This window comes from Scyliorhinus torazame, chromosome 17 (assembly GCF_047496885.1).
Source record: "Scyliorhinus torazame isolate Kashiwa2021f chromosome 17, sScyTor2.1, whole genome shotgun sequence".
In the NCBI taxonomy this organism is placed as follows: Eukaryota; Metazoa; Chordata; class Chondrichthyes; order Carcharhiniformes; family Scyliorhinidae; genus Scyliorhinus; species Scyliorhinus torazame.
In genome coordinates, this window is record NC_092723.1 from 177,221,693 (window position 1) to 177,243,181 (window position 21,489).

The following is a 21,489-nucleotide window of genomic DNA, read 5'->3' on the forward strand; positions in this document are numbered from 1 at the left end:
TCTTCATTTTTGAGACTCCAGGGTGCCCAAGATGTAGTTCAGCCAGTATGGCTCGACGGCCTTGACTTGGAACTATTACTCGAGCCCCTCCCAGCAGGATCCCGTCATCCACGGTGATCTGCTCTCTCTTGCTCTATGAAGGGTGGAATTCTGCCTGGACTGGTCTTTCCATGTCCCCAGTTAGCACCATGTGTTTTATTTTTGATAAAACCGGGTCCCTTTGGGTCCATAAACGCATGTTTTATGCAGCCACTGGAAGGGTGTCCAGGAAATGTAACGTCATTACCGCTTCCTCTATTTTGGGTACTAATGGCGGGGCATCCAGTAATGGCAGCCTGCTTAGTGCATCGGCGTTTGCCACCCGGGTTCTAAGGATCAGAGATAGCTTAGGGTCATAGTACTCTTTTACTAAGTCCATCAATTCCTTGAAGGTTTTCGTGTCCGGTGCCTACGGAAAAGTGAAGCTGCGCACAATGGCAAAGGCAGCTGGCCCACACGCGGTCAGCAGACCCATTGCTTTTCATCCGGAATTATATCATTTGCTCTAAAGAAGTACTTCATTCGCTCTACATATTGGGCCCAGTCTTCCACTGCAGGGTCAAAAGAGTCCAAATTTCCAAATAAAGGCATTCTGCCTGACAGTGGCTTACCCTCCATATGTGGCAGCTGCTGACGAGCAGGTTTCTTTGGGTCGTTCCGTTTTCCTCGTCGCCACTGTAATAAATCCACGGAGGCAGAAGTCCCATCACCAGAATTCCTTTTATTTACAAACCCAACAGCTGAACAACCATGGCCATTCAGTCTGCTGTCTACACCGGGAGTGCAGAGAATCTGACACTCCCTGTTATATACACAGAAAGGGTTTCACTGATTGGGCCACTATTCTAAATGGCCAATCTTAAAGGCTTGGCCTAAGTCATTACATATACCCAGCCTGATCATAGAATTTACAGTGCAGAAGGAGGCCATTCAGCCCATCGAGTCTGCACCGGCTCTTGGAAAGAGCACCCTACCCAAGGTCAACACCGCCACCCTATCCCCATAACCCAGTAGCCCCACCAACACTAAGGGCAATTTTGGACACTAAGGGTAATTTATCATGGCCAATCTACCTAACCCGCACATCTTTGGACTGTGGGAGGAAACCGGAGCACTCGGAGGAAACCCACGCACACACGGGGAGGATGTGCAGACTCCGCACAGACAGTGACCCAAGCCGGAATCGAACCTGGGACCCTGGAGCTGTGAAGCAATTGTGCTATCCACAAGGCTACCGTGCTGCCCTGATGGCCTGGCATCTCTGATCATAGGCTGCTCCCATCCACACTGCTCCTACCCTACAGTTGTCCCTTGCAGCCTGAGGGTAGGGGAGAAATGTGACTTGTACCCTTTGTGTCAGGGCCCTATTATTCATGGAGCAAGGACAGGAATCTAGTTATGGGTGTGGGGTATAGAAAATCGAGAAAAGAGATTGCGCCGACAAGAATCAACTTTATTGACTCTTGGAATGTTTTGGGCCCACGTCAACATTTATGCTGGCGGCTTTAAATTGCACTCATAAGGGTTCATTAGGTATGTATATAATATATCCAGCATTAATTGGCATGATCAGGTTGGCATGGGGGATGTGAGGAGCCATTGGGGGTGCATGGAGGGTATAATTTGGTATGGGGACATGAATGAACAGGGAGTGGGGGGTGAGTGATAAGGGCTAGAAGACCTGAAATGTAATCAAACACCTGGGACAGAGTCCCATGAAATAAAGGCAGCTCCTTTAACCAGCTGCTCGGCACTCAGCTACCCCTGTGGATACCTCCAACCTGTTTAGGAGTTCACGTGGTGGGCCCGGTTGCCAATGCGGCCCCCAATCACGCACCCCTAGCCCCGTCAGTGGCCAGGGATACCATTGGCTGAAATTGCCCCCGCCAGGTCGGTGTCACTCTGCAGAACCAGGGGCGAGGGTGGGTGGTTAGTGGGGTGACTTACAGGCCGCGGTAATGGCAGTGCACGCCTGAACACCGACCCATGCCCGTGGGGGGTCATCCAGACCATTCGGCCTCTTTCTCCCGCCCCCTCCCCGTCACCCCAACACTGGCAGGACCCAGCCTGGCCAGTGCCCAGCCCAGCAGCCTGCAGTCGCTCCTCTCCAGATTCTACCACCTCTCCTTCATCATTGCAACATGGTGGTGCAGTGGGTTAGCACTGCGGCCTCACGCCGCTGAGATTACAGGTTCAATCCCGGCTCTGGGTCACTGTCCATGTGTGTTTGCACATTCACCCGTGTTTGTGTGGGTTTCGCCCCCACAACCCAAAGATGTGCAGGCTAGGTGGATTGGCCACGCTAAATTGCCCATTAAATAGAAAAAATGAATTGGGTACTCTCTCCTTCATCGGCCACGACGCGGTTTCACGATTTTTAAAAGCACAAGTGATCCGTGCCTTCAGGAACTCGGCCCATCGGAGGAGGAGAATCCCGCCCTTAATGTTCCAACTGTGATTCTATTGTGCTTGGAGAGGGCACTGCATGAAGAGTAAATCAACCAGTTTAGCCACTGGGGCCTTGTATGGCAGCGGCGTGAAACATAACACTATAAAACAGCACTCATGTTAGATAAGGATAAGACCCCGGTCCGATCGCTACCTTGCAAGAATGCCAACTTGGCACCTTGACTGACACCTTGGCAGTGCCCCTGCTGGCTGGCAGTGCCACCTGGGCATCTTGGCAGTGCCAGGGTGCCCAGGTGGCACCAGCAGCACCAGAGTACCACCCTGCCCAAAGGGCATGCACCTGGGGAACTCCGATCCCCTGGGAGACCCCACGTGTGCCATTCTGGCCCCCGGATCAGTACTAAACGGCACTCGCCCGAGTATCTTGAGGCGAAGGAGATCGATCCCATGCCTCGGGTACCTAGGGAATCTGCACATTTAAAGTGAGAATAGCTGTCTTGCTTTAATATGCAGATTTGCTAAAAAGTGATCCCGCCCACCATGGATGGGATTTTCATCGCAATGTCTTGCGAAATAGTGTTAGATCCCGCGAGACGGGTAGATCCCAGGAGCGTGGTCTCCCGGCTTCTACTGGGCACGCTGCGCTGCGACGTGGTGCCTTTCGGGTGCGGCGTGGCCAAAAAAATCGCGCTTGTCATTAGATAGCATTAGAGAACTCACCAGCACAGCTGACTGGAAACTCCCAGCAAAACACGCCACAATTGACACTTAAAAAGCTTCCCATTAAATTGTGCCCTTTACTTGAAATAATTCTAGAAACTGGTTTGTGTTAGTCACCACTAACTGTATCAGATGTATATTAGATGTATTACGGTAAGACTCCTGTACTAGAGGTACATGGGTAAAAAGCTCCAGGTCCTCTATTCACGGGTGAGCCCTGACATTTTTCCTCTCATCCGGGATGCGCACACTTACTCTGAAGCAATAGAGCTCCTGAAAGGACATTGCGTTAGGCTCAACAAACTATACGCCAGGCACCTCCTGTCCAAGAGACAGCAACTCCCCGGGTGAGTCTCTAGACGATTTCTGGCATGCCCTGCACACCCTGGCAAGGAACTGTGACTACCAGGCAGTTTTGGCAGTAGAGCATACAGAACTTTTAATCTGAGACGCTTTTGTTACGGGCATGGGGTCGGCGTACATCCGTCAGTGCCTATTGGAGGGGGGTACGCTTGATCTTGCGGGAACCAGGCAGCTCGCAAACTCATTAACAGTGGCCTCCCGTAACGTCCAGTCGTATGCCCCCTACCGCACAGCACCCTCATGGGCATCGCGGGCCCCACCAGCTACAGCCCACTGCAAGCCTGCGCCGCAGCCAGCCAACCCCGGGAGGGCCCAAATACTACTACTTCGGGCAGAACAAACACCCCCCGGCAGCGCTGCCCGGCGCAGAGCGCAACCTGCAACGGCTGTGGGAAGAAGGGACATTTTGCTGCTGTGTGCCAGACCCGGTCGGTCGCCGCTGTCTCTAGGCCCAGCGTTCCTACACCCCCCACATGAGGCCTGTGGGCGCCGCCATCTTCTCCGCAGGCCACGTGTGGCCCATGGGCGCCGCCATCTTTAATGTGGCCCGCCGTGTGCGCCGACATCTTCGGTGCCATTTTGGACGGCATCTCAGGACACCGGCTCGTCAGGAAGCTTGTCTGGCCGCTCATCGCCTGCCACCACCACTGACCAGCCCGGGGCCTCCCAGCATCAGCCGCAGCTTGCCTCGATCACCCTCAACCAGTCCCGGCCCCACAACCTCGCAGGACAACGGTGAAAATCGATGGGCACAAGACTTCCTGCCTTTTTGACTCTGGCAGCTCGGAAAACTTCATCCACCCCACTACGGTAAGGCGCTGCTCCTTCGCGGTACACCCAGTTACCCAGAAAATCTCCCTGGCCTCCGGATCCCATTCCGTGGAATCCGGGGGTACTGCATAGTGACCCTCACCGTCCAGGCATAGTTTAGCAACTTCCAGCTCTACGACCTCCCCAACTTCTGCGCTGCCCTCTTACCCGGTCTGGACTTCCAATGCCACCTCCAAAGCTTAACTTTAAAATTCGGCGGACCCCTACCCCCCTCACCGTATGCAACCTCATGACCCTTAAGGTCGATCCACCTTCCTTGTTTGCAAACCTCACCCCAGATTGCAAAACCGTCGCCACCTGGAGCAGAGGGTACAATGCCCAGGACAGGACCTTCATCAGGTCGGAGGTCCAGCGGCTTCTGCAGGAAGGCATCATTGAGGCCAGCAACAGCCCCTGGAGAGCCCAAGTGGTAGTAGTAAAGACTGGGGAGAAACACAGGATGGTCATTGACTACAGTCAGACCATCAATCGGTACACGCAGCTTGACGTGTACCCCCTCCCACGCATATCTGATATGGTCAATCAGATTGCACAGTACCGGGTCTTTTCCACAGTGGACCTGAAGTCCACCTACCACCAGCTCCCCATCCGCAAGGAGGACCGCCAATACACTGCGTTCAAAGCAGATGGCCGACTCTATCGCTTCCTCAGGGTTCCCTTCGGCGTCACTAATGGGGTCTCGGTCTTCCAACGTGAGATGGACCGAATGGTTGACCGGTACGGACTGCGAGCCACCTTCCCGTACCTAGACAACATAACCATCTGCGGCCACGATCAGCAGGACCACGACGCTAACCTTCGCAAATTTCTCCACACCGCCAAACTCCTTAATCTCACATACAATAAGGAGGTGAGTGTTCCGCACCAACCGCTTAGCCATCCTTGGCTATGTTGTGGAAAATGGAGTTCTAGGGCCCCAACCCGACCGCATGCGCCCCCTCATGGAACTCCCACTGTGGCTAAGTCGCCGCCCGCATCACCACCAGGACCAAGGCGATCACAGCGGAGGATCAAGACCCCCGACAGACTGAGACTGAACTTTTCCACCACCCTCGCCAAACTCTTTTTTTTTTTTTTAAACAGGGGTTGAATGTGGTAGTCACCACTAACTATATTAGATGTAATGCGGTAAGACTCCTGTACGAGAGGTACATGGGTAAATCCCTGCCTGCTGGCTCCAACCGTTGGTCAGTGAGGAGAGTGAATCTCCTGTTGGCCAGGTAATGCCTCCAATGGGGGCCACACATCTTTGCTCAATAAAGCCTCGATTATTCACTACTCTCGTCTTTGTAGTAATTGATAGTGCATCAGGAAACCAGAAGGGAGAAGTGGGAAACTTGCAAACTGAACCTTGGAGGAAGCACTGGAGGGAAAGCACAAGTGTGACTTTTGAAAACTGAATTTGAAATCACTCGTGTAGAAGCCCGTGTTCAGCGAGACAAGGTGGCCCATGTTGGTACAAGAATCACCTGGGGAGATTGAGGAGAAATCCACAGTCATTCGTTTTGGTTCAGAGAGGAATGTGTCTTGCAACAATCGCCACGTGTGCTTAAGAGGGGCTTTTTGTCTGCCATCTGGTCTGGCCTACATGTTGACTCCAGACCTAGCAAGCCATCCCAGTGCAATTAGGGCCCAGCAATAATTAGTGTCCACATCCCGTGAATAATTTTTTTAATAAATGGGAATAGAACTGTTAAAGCAATGAGTGACCACAACTACAGTAGATAATTAACACTGCTTAATGGCAGGAAACTAATCCTATCCAATCCCAAGTAATTGAAATGTTAAAAATTGAGCTGTGCTTTGACTTCCTATTTGTGCAAATCACACATTCATTCCAATTTTCATTTTTAGATCCAGAAAATGCTTCACCAAAAAATGGTCACTGAACTTGGTGATGGTTTGGACAACAAACTTGAAGAGTTAACAAAAAGAATTGAAAACATTGACTGCCGACAAAAGCATGAAAAGCTGGCTAAAAGTATTCAAGTAAGTTTTTAACAACAACTTGTATTTATTAGCATCTTTTATTATAGTAAAATGAACCAAAACACGTCACGAGGTGTTGGCCAACACAATTTGCGAACAAACGACATGCGATATTGGAGAAGATGACACAATTTTGTCTAAAAGAGTTTTTAAGGAGTGTCTTAAAGGAGGAAAGTGAGAAGGGGTGAAGAGGCTTTATATAGGGAATTCCAGAGCTTTGACAGCTGAAGACAGAGCCACCAATGATAGTTTTGTAATTAAAATTAGGACCTGCAAGAGGCCACAATTGGAGGGGTTTCACTTGGAGAGTCGTAGGACCAAATAAAATTGCAGAGGTATGCAAGAGCAAAGCCATGGAGGAATTTGAAAACCTGGATGAGAATTTTAAAATTGTTCCTCAGTTAAATAACAAATCCATGTAGGTCACTGAGCTCAGGGGTGATGAATTAATGCAACATGTTGTAAGTTAGGATAAGGAGAGTTTATGATAACCTCAATATTACAAAGGGTGAAAGCTGGGCGAGCAGCCGTGAGTGCATTGGAATAGTCAAGTCTTGTGGTAACAAAAGTATGGATGAGGAATCTGGAGGCCCAGGCTATTGCTCTTGGGACCTGGGTTCAAATTCCACCATGACAGCTAGTGGAATTTCAATTCAATTTATAAATTTGGAATGTAAAGCGAGTTTCAGTAATGGTGACCAAAATATCTACCATCAATTGTAAAAAAAAAAAACATCTGGTTCACGATTGTCCTTTTTTGGGAAATAAATCTGCCATCTGGGCTCCCCTACATGTGATTCCAGACCCACAACATCTGGTTGACACTTTAGCCACTGAAATGGCCCAGCAAGCCACTCAGTTCAAGGACAACCTGGGATGGGCAACAAATAAATGCTGGCCTTTCCAGCAACACCTGCATCCCATGAAAGAATAATATCAGCAGCAGATGAGCTGAGATGGGACAGAGTCAGCTTGCATTCTGGGTGGAGATGGAAATAGGCAGTCTTAAGGATGGTGCGAATATGTGCTCGTCCATTCATCTCCAGATCAGATATGGCACAAAGATTGCAAAGAGTCTGCTTCAACCTGAGATAATTTTGGAAGATTGAGTTGGTTGCTAGCTGGTCTATAAAGGGACCAAAATTGGTTCTTAAATTAGTACTTGAAATTTTGGAACAAAATTGTTCTTGATTCATTGTTTTAAAGAAACCATGTTGAGGACATGCAATAAATTCCATTAATAATTTTGTCTCATGTTTTTTATTCCATTTAAGTGGACAGTTGCTTGTTCCAGTTGAACCCAGACAGAAGGGTTAAATATTTTACCTTATCTGGTGTCAGTTGTGCAATGGACTGAATGACAGAGTACCTAACTTTTGTTGAATGTACTACTAATGTAATATTGCAAGAGAAATGTGGCGAACCTAAATTGCATTTATTAACAAAGGGGACCAATTTCCAAACCTAATAATAACAATAATAATATTATAATTAAGAATAAAAATTTCAGTCTTTAATCTATCTCTACAGAAACTGATTTTATGGGGGGGATATACACCTGGTTGCTTTTTTCATGAAATATTTCTATTTTCCCTCTGGGATTTGACCTGCTATTTGATATAGGTTTCATGCCATTGTCCCTGTTTTTAAAGTGTTAAGAAATATAAGTTGCGAAGCTAAAAAACTAAATTGTAACAAATTTTATTTTTGCACACAGACTAGAATAAAACGATTGGAAAGGAAAGTAAAAGCTGCTTTGCAGACCGTAGATGCAATGTCGCTCAAAAAGAAAGCAGAGGAGGTACAATCTTCGCCAGTAAGAATACTCTACTTAATATAGCCAACCTAATTTTACATTAGCTTTCACTTTTTATTATCTTTTTGCAGTAAATTACTTATTATTAGAAGAAAGTGTAATTTTTTTTTTTTTAGACAAGTGGTAAAACGTTCTCAACAGCTTTTTGTTTTTTGTTTTATTCTTCAATACTTATCCAGAGCACTTCTGCATTATTTTCACAACAATCTGAACTGCAACCTGTGCCACAATATGCTGCCACTTCAGTCATTTTGACCAATGCATCGGAGCCTGGGTCGCTTGCAAAACATATGGATTCATCTGCTGCACTTGTAGTTGTATCAGACCAATCCTCACAGCAATTGCCTTACAGGAAAACTCCAGATTCTTCTAATTATGAACTGAACTTGCAGATACCTGAAAGGTATTGTTTAACTTAAGTGTATAGATGGATTTATGTTTACTGTTTAGAATTTTGTACTTGCCTAAGACACAAGTTTTTTTTCTAACAACAGTAAAGATGAAAAATTTATGAACATCATCAAATTGCTATATCATGGTCTGAAGTTCAAGTTTGAAATGTTTTGTATTACAGTTTACAATGCCAAAATCCTTTACTCCGTCTTTTGGTTTAGCAGTACGCTGATACTTTTGTTCCATAATTTCCTGTGTTTCTGGTGTCAATGTCAAGACTTTTATGCCAGTCAGCAGCTTTACCATCCAGGAAAATGTTTTGCTTTTTGGGAGTACTATATTCTTCGTCCATTTGCCTTGGTTCTGAAAAGCTTTGCTCAGTTTCTGTTAGTAATTTGTTTTGCGGTACCTCCCTCAATACTAAACACTGGCAATTGAGGTCCCAACGACGTTACTGAATATTTGCCGGGTTGGTTGAAGGGCTACAAGTAAGATGCAGATACTGTGCTCCAGTCCTTCCTTTCCCAATACTCATTGCTTTTCCTGGTACTGATCTGCAAGACTTTGTATTTCATTTGGGCAAAGTCTTATAATGTCAGGTATTCCTCCGGCATTATATGCTGTTGTGCCCAGAAGAAGGAAGGCAAGGATTTGGGTGGCGACCATGCCGTAGACCATGGTGTTATTTGACCCTATACATCTGATTAAGTGGCTGAAGGAAGCAGGATAAAGCTGCAAAAAGTGAGGGGTGCAAGATCCTCTTCATCATGGAATTTGTATTGCTGACCAAGATGTGTTCAAAACTAAAGCAGTAGCAAGCGGACCGGGAGATCTTTGTGAGCGCAGTTGAAGGTGTGATGGCGGCGGGCTCTGAGGCGGCACTTCCGGTGCAGTGGTCGACCAACCAACTGGGTCAACCTTTTAACACTCCAGTTTAAAAATGAGGATTGAAACCTCAGACGACCTTGCCAGGGTAACAGATCTGATTCAGGCGGTTATGGAGAGGATGAAGCAAAGGCTTGAATTCCAGGGAGTGTTGCTACAAAAAACAGGAGTCTGTGGCCGACCACTGCGATCGGCTGGCCTCATTGGAGGCGGAAATCACCTTGGTAGCAGAAAACCATAAGCTGCTTAACAAGGTAGATGAGCTCGAGAACCACGAGATGTACATTTGGGCAACCAGAGGGGATCGAGGGCTCGCAGGTCACAGATTATGTTGCTCGTATGTTGGAAATGTTGATAGGCGAGAGAGCCTTCGAGCAAATGTATATTCACTGAAAATATGTAAAACAGATTATGGTGCCCTCTTGTGGTGTTGATGCAAGATGCTGTCTCATAAAAGGGTGCAAGTTTCTTCTGAAGTTCTCTTCTGCGATCATAACCTGAGCATTATTAGGGCAGTGTCACCCACATCCAGAGGGCAGGAAATATTTGTTGTAAACATTTTGTCATTGTTATGGGATCACATGATTTTTCAGAGGGTTAGTAAAATCATGCAATTACAAATGTTTTATTTTATTTTAAGAAGCTTCTCCACCTCCCTATTCCTCCCACTACTTGTTTTTCCTAAATGGCAACTATAATGGTGTAGTCTTTATCACTAAATCATACCTTTGTCTGTTTTCCCCCTATTCTGCTGACAATTTCATCTTTTTCCACCCTCTCGCCTCTCTTCAAATTTATTATGTGGAGATGCCGGCGTTGGACTGGGGTGAGCACAGTAAGAAGTTTTACAACACCAGGTTAAAGTCCAACAGGTTTGTTTCGAATCACTAGCTTTCGGGGCACTGCTTCAGATTCATATGAGGAAGGAGCAGTGCTCCGAAAGCTAGTGATCCAAAACTTTAACCTGGTGTTGCTGTTCAAATTTATTGTTCTCTACGACCCACCCAAGTACAAAGAACAAAGAAATGTACAGCACAGGAACAGGCCCTTCGGCCCTCCAAGCCCGTGCCGACCATGCTGCCCGACTAAACTACAATCTTCTACACTTCCTGGGTCCGTATCCTTCTATTCCCATCCTATTCATATATTTGTCAAGATGCCCCTTAAATGTCCCTATCATCCCTGCTTCCACTACCTCCTCCGGTAGCGAGTTCCAGGCACCCACTACCCTCTGCGTAAAAAACTTGCCTCGTACATCTACTCGAAACCTTGCCCCTCTCACCTTAAACCTATGCCCCCTAGTAATTGACCCCTCTACCCCGGGGAAAAGCCTCTGACTATCCACTCTGTCTATGCCCCTCATAATTTTGTATACCTCTATCAGGTCTCCCTTCAACCTCCTTTGTTCCAGTGAGAACAAACCGAGTTTATTCAACCTCTCCTCATAGCTAATGTCCTCCATACCAGGAAACATTCTGGTAAATCTCTTCTGCACCCTTTCTAAAGCCTCCACATCCTTCTGGTAGTGTGGCGACCAGAGTTGAACACTATACTCCAAGTGTGGCCTAACTAAGGTTCTATACAGCTGCAACATGACTTGCCAATTCTTATACTCAATGCCCCGGCCAATGAAGGCAAGCATGCCGTATGCCTTCTTGACTACCTTCTCCACCTGTGTTGCCCCTTTCAATGACCTGTGGACCTGTACTCCTAGATCTCTTTGACTTTCAATACTCTTGAGGGTTCTACCATTCACTGTATATTCCCTACCTGCATTAGACCTTCCAAAATGCTTTACCTCACATTTGTCCGGATTAAACTCCATCTGCCATCTCTCCGCCCAAGTCTCCAGACAATCTAAATCCTGCTGTATCCTCCGACAGTCCTCATCGCTATCCGCAATTCCACCAACCTTTGTGTCGTCTGCAAACTTACTAATCAGACCGGTTACATTTTCCTCCAAATCATTTATATATACTACAAAGAGCAAAGGTCCCAGCACTGATCCCTGTGGAACACCACTGGTCACAGCCCTCCAATTAGAAAAGCATCCCTCCATTGCTACTCTCTGCCTTCTATGGCCTAGCCAGTTCTGTATCCACCTTGCCAGCTCACCCCTGATCCCGTGTGACTTCACCTTTTGTAATAGTCTACCATGAGGGACCTTGTCAAAGGCCTTACTGAAGTCCATATAGACAACATCTACTGCCCTACCTGCATCAATCATCTTAGTGACCTCCTCGAAAAACTCTATCAAGTTAGTGAGACACGACCACCCCTTCACAAAACCGTGCTGCCTCTCACTAATTCGTCCATTTGCTTCCAAATGGGAGTAGATCCTGTCTCGAAGAATTCTCTCCAGTAATTTCCCTACCACTGAAGTAAGGCTCACCGGCCTGTAGTTCCCGGGATTATCCTTGCTACCCTTCTTAAACAGAGGAACAACATTGGCTATTCTCCAGTCCTCCGGGACATCCCCTGAAGACAGCGAGGATCCAAAGATTTCTGTCAAGGCCTCAGCAATTTCCTCTCCAGCCTCCTTCAGTATTCTGGGGTAGATCCCATCAGGCCCTGGGGACTTATCTACCTTAATATTTTTTAAGACACCCAACACCTCGTCTTTTTGGATCACAATGTGACCCAGGCTATCTACACCCCCTTCTCCAGACTCAACATATACCAATTCCTTCTTTTTGGTGAATACTGAGGCAAAGTATTCATTTAGTACCTCGCCCATTTCCTCTGGCTCCACACATAGATTCCCTTGCCTATCCTTCAGTGGGCCAACCCTTTCCCTGGCTACCCTCTTGCTTTTTATGTACGTGTAAAAAGCCTTGGGATTTTCCTTAACCCTATTTGCCAATGACTTTTCATGACCCCTTCTAGCCCTCCTGACTCCTTGCTTAAGTTCCTTCCTACTTTCCTTATATTCCACGCAGGCTTTGTCTGTTCCCAGCCTTTTAGCCCTGACAAATGCCTCCTTTTTCTTTTTGACGAGGCCTACAATATCACTCGTCATCCAAGGTTCCCGAAAATTGCCGTATTTATCTTTTTTCCTCACAGGAACATGCCGGTCCTGAATTCCTTTCAACTGCCACTTGAAAGCCTCCCACATGTCAGATGTTGATTTGCCCTCAAACATCCGCCCCCAATCTATGTTCTTCAGTTCCCGCCTAATATTGTTATAATTAGCCTTCCCCCAATTTAGCACATTCATCCTCTGACCACTCTTATCCTTGTCCACCAGTACTTTAAAACTTACTGAATTGTGGTCACTGTTACCGAAATGCTCCCCTACTCCATTCCCTTGCAGCTGATTTTATTCCTCTCCTTGGCAGTTGTTTGGAGTTTTTATGGGCAGCACAGTGGTTATCACTGTTGCCTCACAGCGCGAGTGACTCGGGTTCAATTCCAGCCTTTGGTGACTGTCTGTGTGGAGTTTGCACCTTCTCCCTGTGTCTGCGTGAATATCCTCTGGGTTGCTCTGGTTTCCTCCCACAGTCCAAAGATACACAGGTTCGGTGGATTAGCAATGAGAAAAATTGGCCCATGGAGCCAGGAATGTGCAGGCTAGGTGGGGTTCTGGATATAGATTGGGGTGCTCCTTCGGAGGGTCAGTGTGAAGACTCGAGGGGCTGAATGGCCATCTCCTGCACTGTAGGGGTTCTATGAACCAGATGTTCACAACTTTGGGGTCATGCGTAACATTGAGAAACGAGCTTTTGAACACATAATAATAATAATAATAATAATAATAATAACCGTCATTAGTGTCACAAGTAGCTATCACTACGACTGTCTGCTTTAACTTCCCCGTACTCCACTCTGCTCATTTCATCTGCTCCTGAAAGACTCCCATGTTTTTTCGATTTCACTATTTTAATGGCCTCTTGGCCAACCTTCCCATATAAGCTGGATCACATCCAAACTCTGCTGCCTGAATCCTAATCCTCCAAGTCCTGTTCACCCTTCTGTCGTACATTGACTTCTGTCCAACAACGACTTTGTTCTTACAATTTTCATCCTTGTTTTTAGATCCATGCATGGCCTTCTCCATATCACTGTGACCTTCCCCCACACAAGCCATTGAGATCTCTGAACTCACCTCCTGTACATCCCCAATTTTAATCCACCCCATTGTTGGCAGCTGTGTCTTGAACTGCTGAGGCTGTAAGCTTTAGAATTGTCTTCATAATTTTGCCTACCTCTCCATCTTTTTTAAAAATCTTTTTTTTAAATATGTTTATTAAGAATTTTTAACAAAATTTTCAAGCATATAAACAAACCCCCCCCCTCCCCGTAACAAAAAAGAAGAAAAAACTTGCATAGCAAGACATAAACATGGCAAATCAATATAATACAGAACTTTGTACATTGGATTCCTCCCGTACATATCAGTTTTCCGGATCGTTTGTGTATTTTCTCGCTCAGATGCCCCCCCCCCCCCCCCCCGAAGAACCCCCCCTACCCTATCCCTCCCTCTTTTCCCCCCCCTCCCCCAGAAAGAGATGTGTCGCCCCCCCCCCCCCCGGGTTGCTGCTGCTGTCGACCGAACTCCATCTAACGCTCCGCGAGATAGTCTAGGAAGGGTTGCCACCGCCTGGAGAACCCCTGCACAGACCCTCTCAGGGCAAACTTTATCCTTTCCAGCTTGAGAAACCCTGCCATAACATTTATCCAAGCTTCCACACTGGGGGGCTTCGCATCTTTCCACACTAACAAGATCTTTCGCCGGGCTACCAGGGACGCAAAGGCCAGAATGCCGGCCTCTTTCGCCTCCTGCACTCCCGGCTCGTCCGCTACTCCAAATAGTGCTAGCCCCCAGCTTGGCTTGACCTGGACTTTCACCACCTGAGATACTGTTCTCGCAACTCCCCTCCAGAACCCATCCAGTGCCGGGCATGACCAAAACATATGGACATGGTTCGCAGGGCTTCCTGAGCACCTCCCACATCTGTCCTCCACCCCAAAGAACCTACTCAGCCTCGCCCCTGTCATATGCGCTCTGTGAACAACCTTAAATTGTATCAGGCTAAGCCTGGCACACGAGTGAGAGGAATTAACCCTACTTAGGGCATCAGCCCATAGACCCTCCTCAATCTCCTCCCCCAGCTCCTCTTCCCATTTACCCTTCAGCTCCTCTACCAAAGCCTCCCCCTCTTCTTTCATCTCCTGGTATATCGCCGACACCTTGCCCTCTCCGACCCATACGCCCGAAATCACCCTGTCTTGAATCCCCTGGGCCGGGAGCAGAGGGAATTCCCTCACCTGCCACCTCACAAACACCCTCACTTGCATGTACCTGAAGGCATTTCCCGGGGGTACTCCAAATTTCTCCTCCAGCGCCCCTAAGCTCGCAAACGTCCCATCGATGAACAGGTCCCCCATTCTTCTAATCCCTGCCCGATACCAGCTCTGAAACCCCCGTCCATCCTTCCTGGGACAAACCAATGGTTATCTCTGATTGGGGACCACACCGAGGCTCCCATCGCGCCCCTCTGTCGTCTCCACTGCCCCCAGATCTTTAGCCTTGCCGCCACCACCGGACTCGTGGTGTACCTTGTCGGCGAGAGTGGCAGTGGTGCCGTCACCAGCGCCCCCAGGCTCGTTCCTTTGCAGGACGCCATCTCCAACCTCTTCCATGCCGCCCCCTCTCCCTCCATCACCCACTTACGGATCATCGCCACGTTGGCTGCCCAGTAGTAGCCACACAGATTCGGCAACGCCAGCCCTCCTCTATCTCTACTACGCTCCAGGAACCCCCTCCTTACCCTCGGGATCTTGCTCGCCCACACAAATCCCATAATGCTCCTGCTTACCCTCTTAAAAAAGGCCTTGGTTATCACAATTGGGAGGCATTGGAATACAAAAAGAAACCTCGGGAGGACCACCATTTTAATCGACTGTACCCGCCCACTAGCGAGAGTGGCAACATGTCCCACCTTTTAAAGTCCTCCTCCATCAGTTCCACCAGCCGTGTCAAATTATGTTTGTGCAGTGCCCCCCAGCTCCTAGCTACCTGGATCCCCAAGTATCGAAAGTTCCTTTCCGCCCTCCTCAATGGTAGGTCGTCTATCCCTCTTCCCTGATCCCCCGGATGCACCACAAAGAGCTCACTCTTTCCCACATTGAGCTTATAGCCCGAGAAGTCCCCAAACTCCCTTAGGATCTGCATGACCTCAACCATCCCCTCCACTGGATCCGCCACATACAGCAACAGGTCGTCTGCGTACAGCGACACTCGATGCTCCTCTCCCCCTCGGACCACCCCCCTCCATTTCCCCGACTCCCTTAACGCCATGGCCAAAGGTTCAATTGCTAATGCAAACAGCACAGGGGGGACAGGGGGCACCCTGCCTCGTCCCTCGATACAGCCGGAAATACTCTGACCTCCGCCGGTTCGTGACCACACTCGCCACCGGGGCTCTACAGGAGCTTAACCCAACTAATAAACCCTCCCCGAACCCAAACCTCCTCAACACTTCCCAGAGATACTCCCACTCTACTCGGTCAAAGGCCTTCTCCACGGCCATAGCTGCCACTATCTCCGCCTCTCCCTCCACCGATGGCATCATGATCACATTCAATAGCCTCCGCACATTGGTATTTAGCTGCCTGCCCTTTACAAATCCCGTCTGGTCCTCGTGAATCACCCCCGGGACACAGTCCTCATAGCTAACACTTTTGCCAGCAACTTAGCATCTACGTTGAGGAGCGAGATCGGCCTATACGACCCGCATTGCAGTGGGTCCTTATCCCGCTTCAGGATCAAAGAGATCGTCGCCTCCGACATTGTCGGGGGCAGGGTCCCCCTTTCCCTTGCCTCATTGAAAGTCCTTACCAGCAATGGGGCTAACAGGTCTACATACTTTCTATAGAACTCCACCGGAACCCATCCGGTCCCGGGGCCTTCACTGCCTGCATGCTCCCAGTCCTTTAACCAGCTCCTCCACCCCAATTGGCGCCCCCAAACCAGCCCCCTCCTGCTCCTCCACCCTCGGGAACCTCAGTTGGTCCAAGAATCGTCGCATCCCCTCTTTTCCCCCTGGGGGCTGGGACCTATACAGCTCCTCGTAGAAGGCCTTGAATGCCTCATTCACTTTCACTGCACTCCGCACCGTAGTTCCCCTTCCATCCTTGACTCCACCTATTTCCCTCTCTGCCATCCTCTTACAGAGCTGATGTGCCAGCATCCGGCTCGCCTTCTCCCCATATTCATACATCGCCCCCTGTGCCTTCCTCCATTGTGCCTCTGCCTTTCCTGTGCTCAACAGGTCGAACTCTGTCTGGAGACTTCGCCTCTCCCTGAGTAGTCCCTCATCAGGGGCCAATGCATATCTCCTGTCCACTTTAAAATCTCCCCCACTAACCTCTCCCTTTCCCTGCCCTCTCTCTTCTCCCTATGAGCCCTGATGGAGATTAACTCTCCCCTACCCACAGCCTTCAGCGCCTCCCATACTACTCCCACCTGCATCTCCCCATTGTCGTTGGTCTCCAGATACCTTTCGATGCACCCCCGCACACTTCCTCATCTGCCAACAGTCCCACATCCAACCGCCTTGCGGGCATTGGTCCCTCTCCTCCCCCAGCTCTAATTCCACCCAGTGTGGGGTGTGGTCTGAAATGGCTATGGCCGAATATTCCGTTCCCTCCACTTTCGAGATCAATGCCCTGCCCAGAACAAAAAAATCTATTCGGGAGTAGGCCTTGTGTACATGGGAGAAAAACGAAAATTCTCTGGCCAAAGGCCTGGCAAATCTCCATGGATCTACTCTTCTCCTCCTCCCCCCCCCCCCCCCAACCCATCTGGTCCATAAACCCCCTGAGCACCTTGTCCGCAGCCGGCCGCTTTCTGGATCTGGAGCAATCCAGTGCTGGGTCCAACACCGTGTTGAAGTCCCCACCCATTATCAAACTTCCTACCTCCAAGTCCGGAATACGCCCCAACATGCGTTTCATGAATCCAGCGTCCCAATTCGGGGCGTATACATTTACCAATACCACCCCCGTCCCCTGCAACCTACCGCTCACCATCACGTATCGGCCTCCGTTGTCCACCACTATGTTCTTGGCCTCAAACGACACCCGCTTCCCCACTAGTATTGCCACCCCTCTATTCTTCGCATTCAGCCCCGAATGGAACACTTGTCCCACCCATCACTTTCTTAACCTGACCTGATCTGCCACCTTCAAATGTGTCTCCTGAAGCATGACCACGTCTGCCTTCAGTCCCTTTAAGTGCGCGAACACTCGGGCCCTCTTAACCAGCCCATTCAGGCCTCTCACATTCCACGTGATCAGCCGGATTGGGCCCCCCCCCCCCGGCCGACTAGCCATCTCCTATTTTAGGCCAGTCCCGTGCCCGCGTCTCCCGCACCCTCCAGTCCCCCAGACGGGGAACCCCCGCCCCGACCACCTCTTTCATTTTCAGTTCCCCCTCGGCCACTGCAGCAGCAACCCTATTGTCCCCCTCCCCACCCCCCCTCCCCGCTAGATTCAAATCTAGCTCTTTTGCTCCCCCCCATAATACTTCCGTAAGTCTGCTGACCCCGGCTTCCCCCGCCTTCCCGTTGACCCCCCCCCCCGTGTGGAAATCCCTCCTCCCTCCTTGCGCTCCTCCATCCCCCCCCCCCCCCCCCCTCCCTAGCACGGGAAAAAGCCTGCGCTTTCCTAAGCCAGCCCCGCCCCCTGTGGCGCAGCTCCTGTTGCGGCCTTATCCTAATTCCTCCATCCCCGAGTCTCACCTCCCTCCAGCACCGACGCCCACATTCCTCACTGTCCCCCCCCCTTCAAAAACTCTTCCCCCATCCCCATCCATCGTTCCACCTGTGAAACATTCTTTACCCATATTTACAACCCTGTATACAGTCAACATCTCCCCCACTACCACAGCCCCTCAGTTCGAGTCCAATTTTTCCGTTTGGAGAAAGGTCCAAGCCTCTGCTGGCGTTTCAAAATAATGGTGTCGGTCCTGGTAAGTGACCCACAGTCGCGCTGGCTGCAGCATTCCGAATCTCGCCCTTTTTTTTTATGCAGCACCGCCTTGGCCCGATTGAAGCCAGCTCTCCTCTTTGCCACCTCCGCGCTCCAGTCCTGGTAGACTCGGATCACCACATTCTCCCATCTACTGCTCCGCTCCTTCTTGGCCCATCTCAGGACACTCTCTCTGTCCGCGAAATGATGGAACCTCGCCACTATCGCCCTTGGCGGCTCACCAGCCTTGGGTCTCCTCGCCAGGACCCGGTGAGCCCCTTCTAGCTCCAGGGGGCTCGGAGAGGCATCCGCACCCATCAGCGAATGGAGCATCGTGCTCACATACGCCCCAGCATCAGCCCCCTCCACTCCTTCGGGGAGACCCAGAATCCGGAGATTCTTCCTCCGCGACCTGTTCTCCAGGACTTCGAATCTCTCGGCCCACCACTTGTGCAGCGCCTCATGCACCTCCATCTTCACCGCCAGGCCCAAGATCTCGTCCTCGTTCTCATTAGTTTTTTCCTTCACCTCTCGGAGCTCTACCACCTGGGCCTTCTGGGTCGCCTTCAGCCCCTCGATCGCCAACAGCATTGGCGCCAGCACCTCCTTTTTGAGCTCCTCCATGCAGCGCCTGAGAAACTCCTCCTGGTCCGGCCCCCATGCTGCTCGATCTCCGCCATCTTGTTTTCTCCTCGTTTCTGCCGCTGCTCCACAGACTCTTTTTTTTCTTTTTTGTCCCTACACTTCTAGTCCCCTCCATACACGACGGAAGGGGGACCTTACTTCACCTTCCCTCACGGGATTAGATCAAAAAAGTCCGGTTGGGGCTCCTCCGGAGAGCCCAAAAGTCCGTTCTAGCGGGAGCTGCCGAAATGTGCGGCTTAGCTCCGCATTGCCGCAACCGGAACCCTCTCCATCTTTTTAAGATTTGACAATAGTTCAGAGATGGTTAGGTGGATTGGACATGCTAAATTGACCCTTAGTGTCCAGGGATGTGCAGGTTAGGTGCTTGCAGGAGAATGGGCCCGGGTAGAGTGCTATTTCAGAGGGTTGGCACTGTAGGGATTCTATGATTCTTGAACCAAGCTTTTGGTTACAGTTCCTTTTATGGCTTTTTTTTTAAACATTCAAAGTTACTTCACAAGCATTATGTTAAAGACACTATTGTTAAATGCAAGTTGGCATTTGTGGAGATGTAGGGGCTGTATTTTGTGCTCCCCGACACCGAAATCTCGTTTGGCGCCAGGGGGGGGGGGGGGTGTATCCGAAATTGCCCAGCGATGCTTCATTGCTGATCGGCCAAATTCCTGACGGCATGGATCTCTCATGGCCCCACCGCAGTCAGGGGAGGGTCGATTGGCGGGTTGGGGGGGGGGGCTTCATTTGGGGCTGGGGGCAATATGTGCGGGCGGTCCGGGATGCGAGACCGGCCTATGCGGGGCACTATTTTGCCAGTCCAGGTCCGCGGGCTGAATCCGCCATGGAGCACAGCACGGCCGCTGGAGGCCGCTGCTGTATGCATGTGCGGGCTCTGACCCGGAAGTGCTGGGGGCCGTATCGGCAGCTAGTTCTGCGAGCTCTACGACGGCTGCCTGCAGGCCCCCAGCTTTTGTCCTGCTATTCAGGGTCTAGCATATGGTGGTTCGAAGTATATGATGTTCTACTCAGTGGTGCATGATGTGCTGGTAGTTTCAGTTCATGACTTTTGGTGAAGCTTTCTTCACCAACTATATTATCATCATCCTCTTTGTTGCTATTTCTTTCTTGCAAATTTATAGTTTCTGCTCCAGTCATCTGCAAGGATATGCATGTGGAATCATCATAAGGAGGTAAAAAGTAGAATTATAATATGTTTTGAACTTCATACTGCGAATTCTATACTTAAGTTATTGCAGAATGATTTTAAAATCCTCTACTCCAGCAATGTTTCTTGATTTTTTTAAAATTTTAAAATCCTTGCTAGTTGTTTGATTGTTGTGTTTTTACAACTTTTTTGAAAATGTATTGTGTCCAATGTGTTAATTACTAGCCACATATAGCTAATGAGAATCCAGATGTGGATCATTGCATTACAATTAGTAAATGAGTAATAATTACGGTCATTGGACATGTAATCTCAAGACTTTTATTTGTACAGTACAGATATGCATTTTAATCCTTTTTGTACATTTGGTTAAATGGTGAGATGGGAAGCAATGTGCAAGTATTTTGGATTATTATGTGGTTTACTTCCTTGGTTACGGAATAGCAGTAGATGTTAAATGAGGCACACACATGCAAAGTACGTTTATTTGGATTGTTTACGAAGGGCATTTTCCACTAAAATTAGTGCATGTGGCTAACAGTGTCACTATTGACCCATCTGGCTCATCAATAATTCTACTGGACAGCACTGCCGTATCAGAATCCGATGCCTGTAGACTAGAGGATTTGGCTTCTGGACTGAAGTGACTCTTTGTGAAAGTTAATTATTTCTCTGGAAATGAATCAAACATACCCTAAATAAATAAAACCCTAACTTGTAACACATTGGAGTTATTTATGTTTTCTACATTCTTGCAGTATGAACGTTTCTAAAATGTTGTTTATTTTGCAATCTATAATGTCAAAGGAACAGGAGTAAATCATTCAGTCCCGTGAGCCTTTTTAGATTACCACTGATCTGGACCTGCACCTTCTTTACATAATTTTCCCCAACAAGGTAGAACTTCTATTTATGTACCATCTTTCACAAATCTCTGGACATCCCAAAGCATTTTATAACCAATTAAGTTCTTCTGAAGCGGAGCTTTAATTGTAGTGTAGCTATTTTGTGCACAGAAAGGTTCTACAAGCAACAAATATATTCTTTCCAAACAAAAGTCTTGTCAATCTCATCTTTTCAATTGACATAACATCCACAGTCTTTTGAGATTCCATGGGCGCGATTCTCCACTCCCGCGCCGGTTGGCAGAATCGCCTGGGCCGCCAAGATTTCCTGCGACGCCGGTCCGACGCCCTCCCGCGATTCTCCCAAGCAGCGGGAACGGCCCCGTCGAGTTCTGCAGGCTGGAGAATCGCCCGAGACACCC

The 21,489-nt window shown here is 49.0% G+C and overlaps 1 protein-coding gene across 1 annotated transcript in view; it reads left to right on the plus strand.

Annotated features, from left to right (window-relative positions):
- Positions 1–21,489, plus strand: part of atf7ip2 (activating transcription factor 7 interacting protein 2) — a 144,840-nt gene that overhangs the window by 44,758 nt on the left and 78,593 nt on the right. Inside the window, exons 4-6 of the mRNA XM_072479815.1 lie at positions 6,217–6,351; positions 8,069–8,167; positions 8,347–8,570. Of these exons, the coding sequence (XP_072335916.1) occupies positions 6,217–6,351; positions 8,069–8,167; positions 8,347–8,570 (458 nt within the window). The remainder of the gene's footprint in view (positions 1–6,216; positions 6,352–8,068; positions 8,168–8,346; positions 8,571–21,489) is intronic.